Genomic DNA, 1,073 nt, shown 5'->3' with positions numbered 1-1,073 from the left:
TACGGATCTACGTTCGAGACGGACAACATGAAATCTCTGGTAACTATTTGGTTATCTTTTTTTGACCGACGATGAGAGTGTAGGGGTCTGCTTCGTGTGACTGATGTGTAGTTTTTGTTTGTTGTAGTCAAAGGGATGTTTTCGTAGTGACGAAAACGAGGAGGGATATTTCGTCATTACGCTTGGGTTTCATATCTGATGGTAATTTGGTAACATAGCGTAGTGTATCTACACTTGTTATAAATAGGTATGTTTGTGAGTACGTTTGTCTTTTTTCCCCGCAGGTTCTTTTGGCAGTGCTGGGAGTGTGCTCGGCCGCCCCCTTCATCGGGGACACGCCCGAAGTGCAGGCTGAGAAAGCGCGGTTCTTCCAAGCGTTCCGCGCTGCTCAGGCTGCTGCCGCTCCCCAGCAGGCTTTCCAGACTGTGGTGCCCGTGCAGGCCAAGTGGACAGGGCCAGTGGCTGCCACCATCCCCGCCGGCGTGGACGGCACCATCACCCCCGTGGGCGACACCGCAGAGGTGGCCGCCGCCCGCAACGCCTTCCTCAACGCCTACAACGCACAGGTTAGGGCCACCGTAGGCAGCGTGGCCGTGGTGCAGGCCCCAGCCTTCAACGCCGTCCCTGTTCCCCAGCAGACCTTCCAGCAGACGTTCCATCAGGCCGCCCCCGTGCAGGCCAAGTGGACCGGACCAGTGGCAGCCACCATCCCCGCCGGCGTCGACGGAACCGTCACCCCCGTGGGCGACACTGCAGAGGTTGCTGCCGCCCGCAACGCCTTCCTTAACGCCTACCGCGCCCAGGTTGCAGCCACGGTTGGCACTGCCCCCGTCGTCAACACCTTCAGGCAGGCCGTGCCCCAGCAGGTGTTCCAGCAGACCTTCCAGCAGGCCGCCCCTGTGCAGGCCAGGTGGACCGGCCCCGTGGCAGCCACCGTGCCCGCCGGACTCCCAGGCTCCGCCCCTCAGGTCGCCGACACCGCCGAAGTCGCAGCCGCCAAGCAGGCCTTCTTCAGCACCTACCAGAGGCAGGTCGCGGCCGCGGCGCGCCCCTTCTAGACCGTACTGTTAGCT

General features: G+C 61.6%; 1 protein-coding gene across 1 annotated transcript; it reads left to right on the top strand.

Moving 5' to 3' along the window:
- Positions 1 to 8: 8 nt before the first annotated feature.
- Positions 9 to 1,067, top strand: LOC119592207 (cuticle protein CP1499-like). Its single transcript, XM_037941036.1, has 2 exons — positions 9 to 39; positions 285 to 1,067. Exons 1-2 carry the CDS (start codon positions 28 to 30, stop codon positions 1,056 to 1,058), a joined length of 786 nt encoding a protein of 261 aa, XP_037796964.1. The 5' UTR covers positions 9 to 27; the 3' UTR covers positions 1,059 to 1,067.
- The last annotated feature ends 6 nt before the right edge of the window (positions 1,068 to 1,073 follow it).

Source organism: Penaeus monodon, chromosome 29, assembly GCF_015228065.2.
Source record: "Penaeus monodon isolate SGIC_2016 chromosome 29, NSTDA_Pmon_1, whole genome shotgun sequence".
Classification (NCBI taxonomy): domain Eukaryota; kingdom Metazoa; phylum Arthropoda; class Malacostraca; order Decapoda; family Penaeidae; genus Penaeus; species Penaeus monodon.
This window is presented reverse-complemented; position numbering and strand designations above follow the sequence as displayed.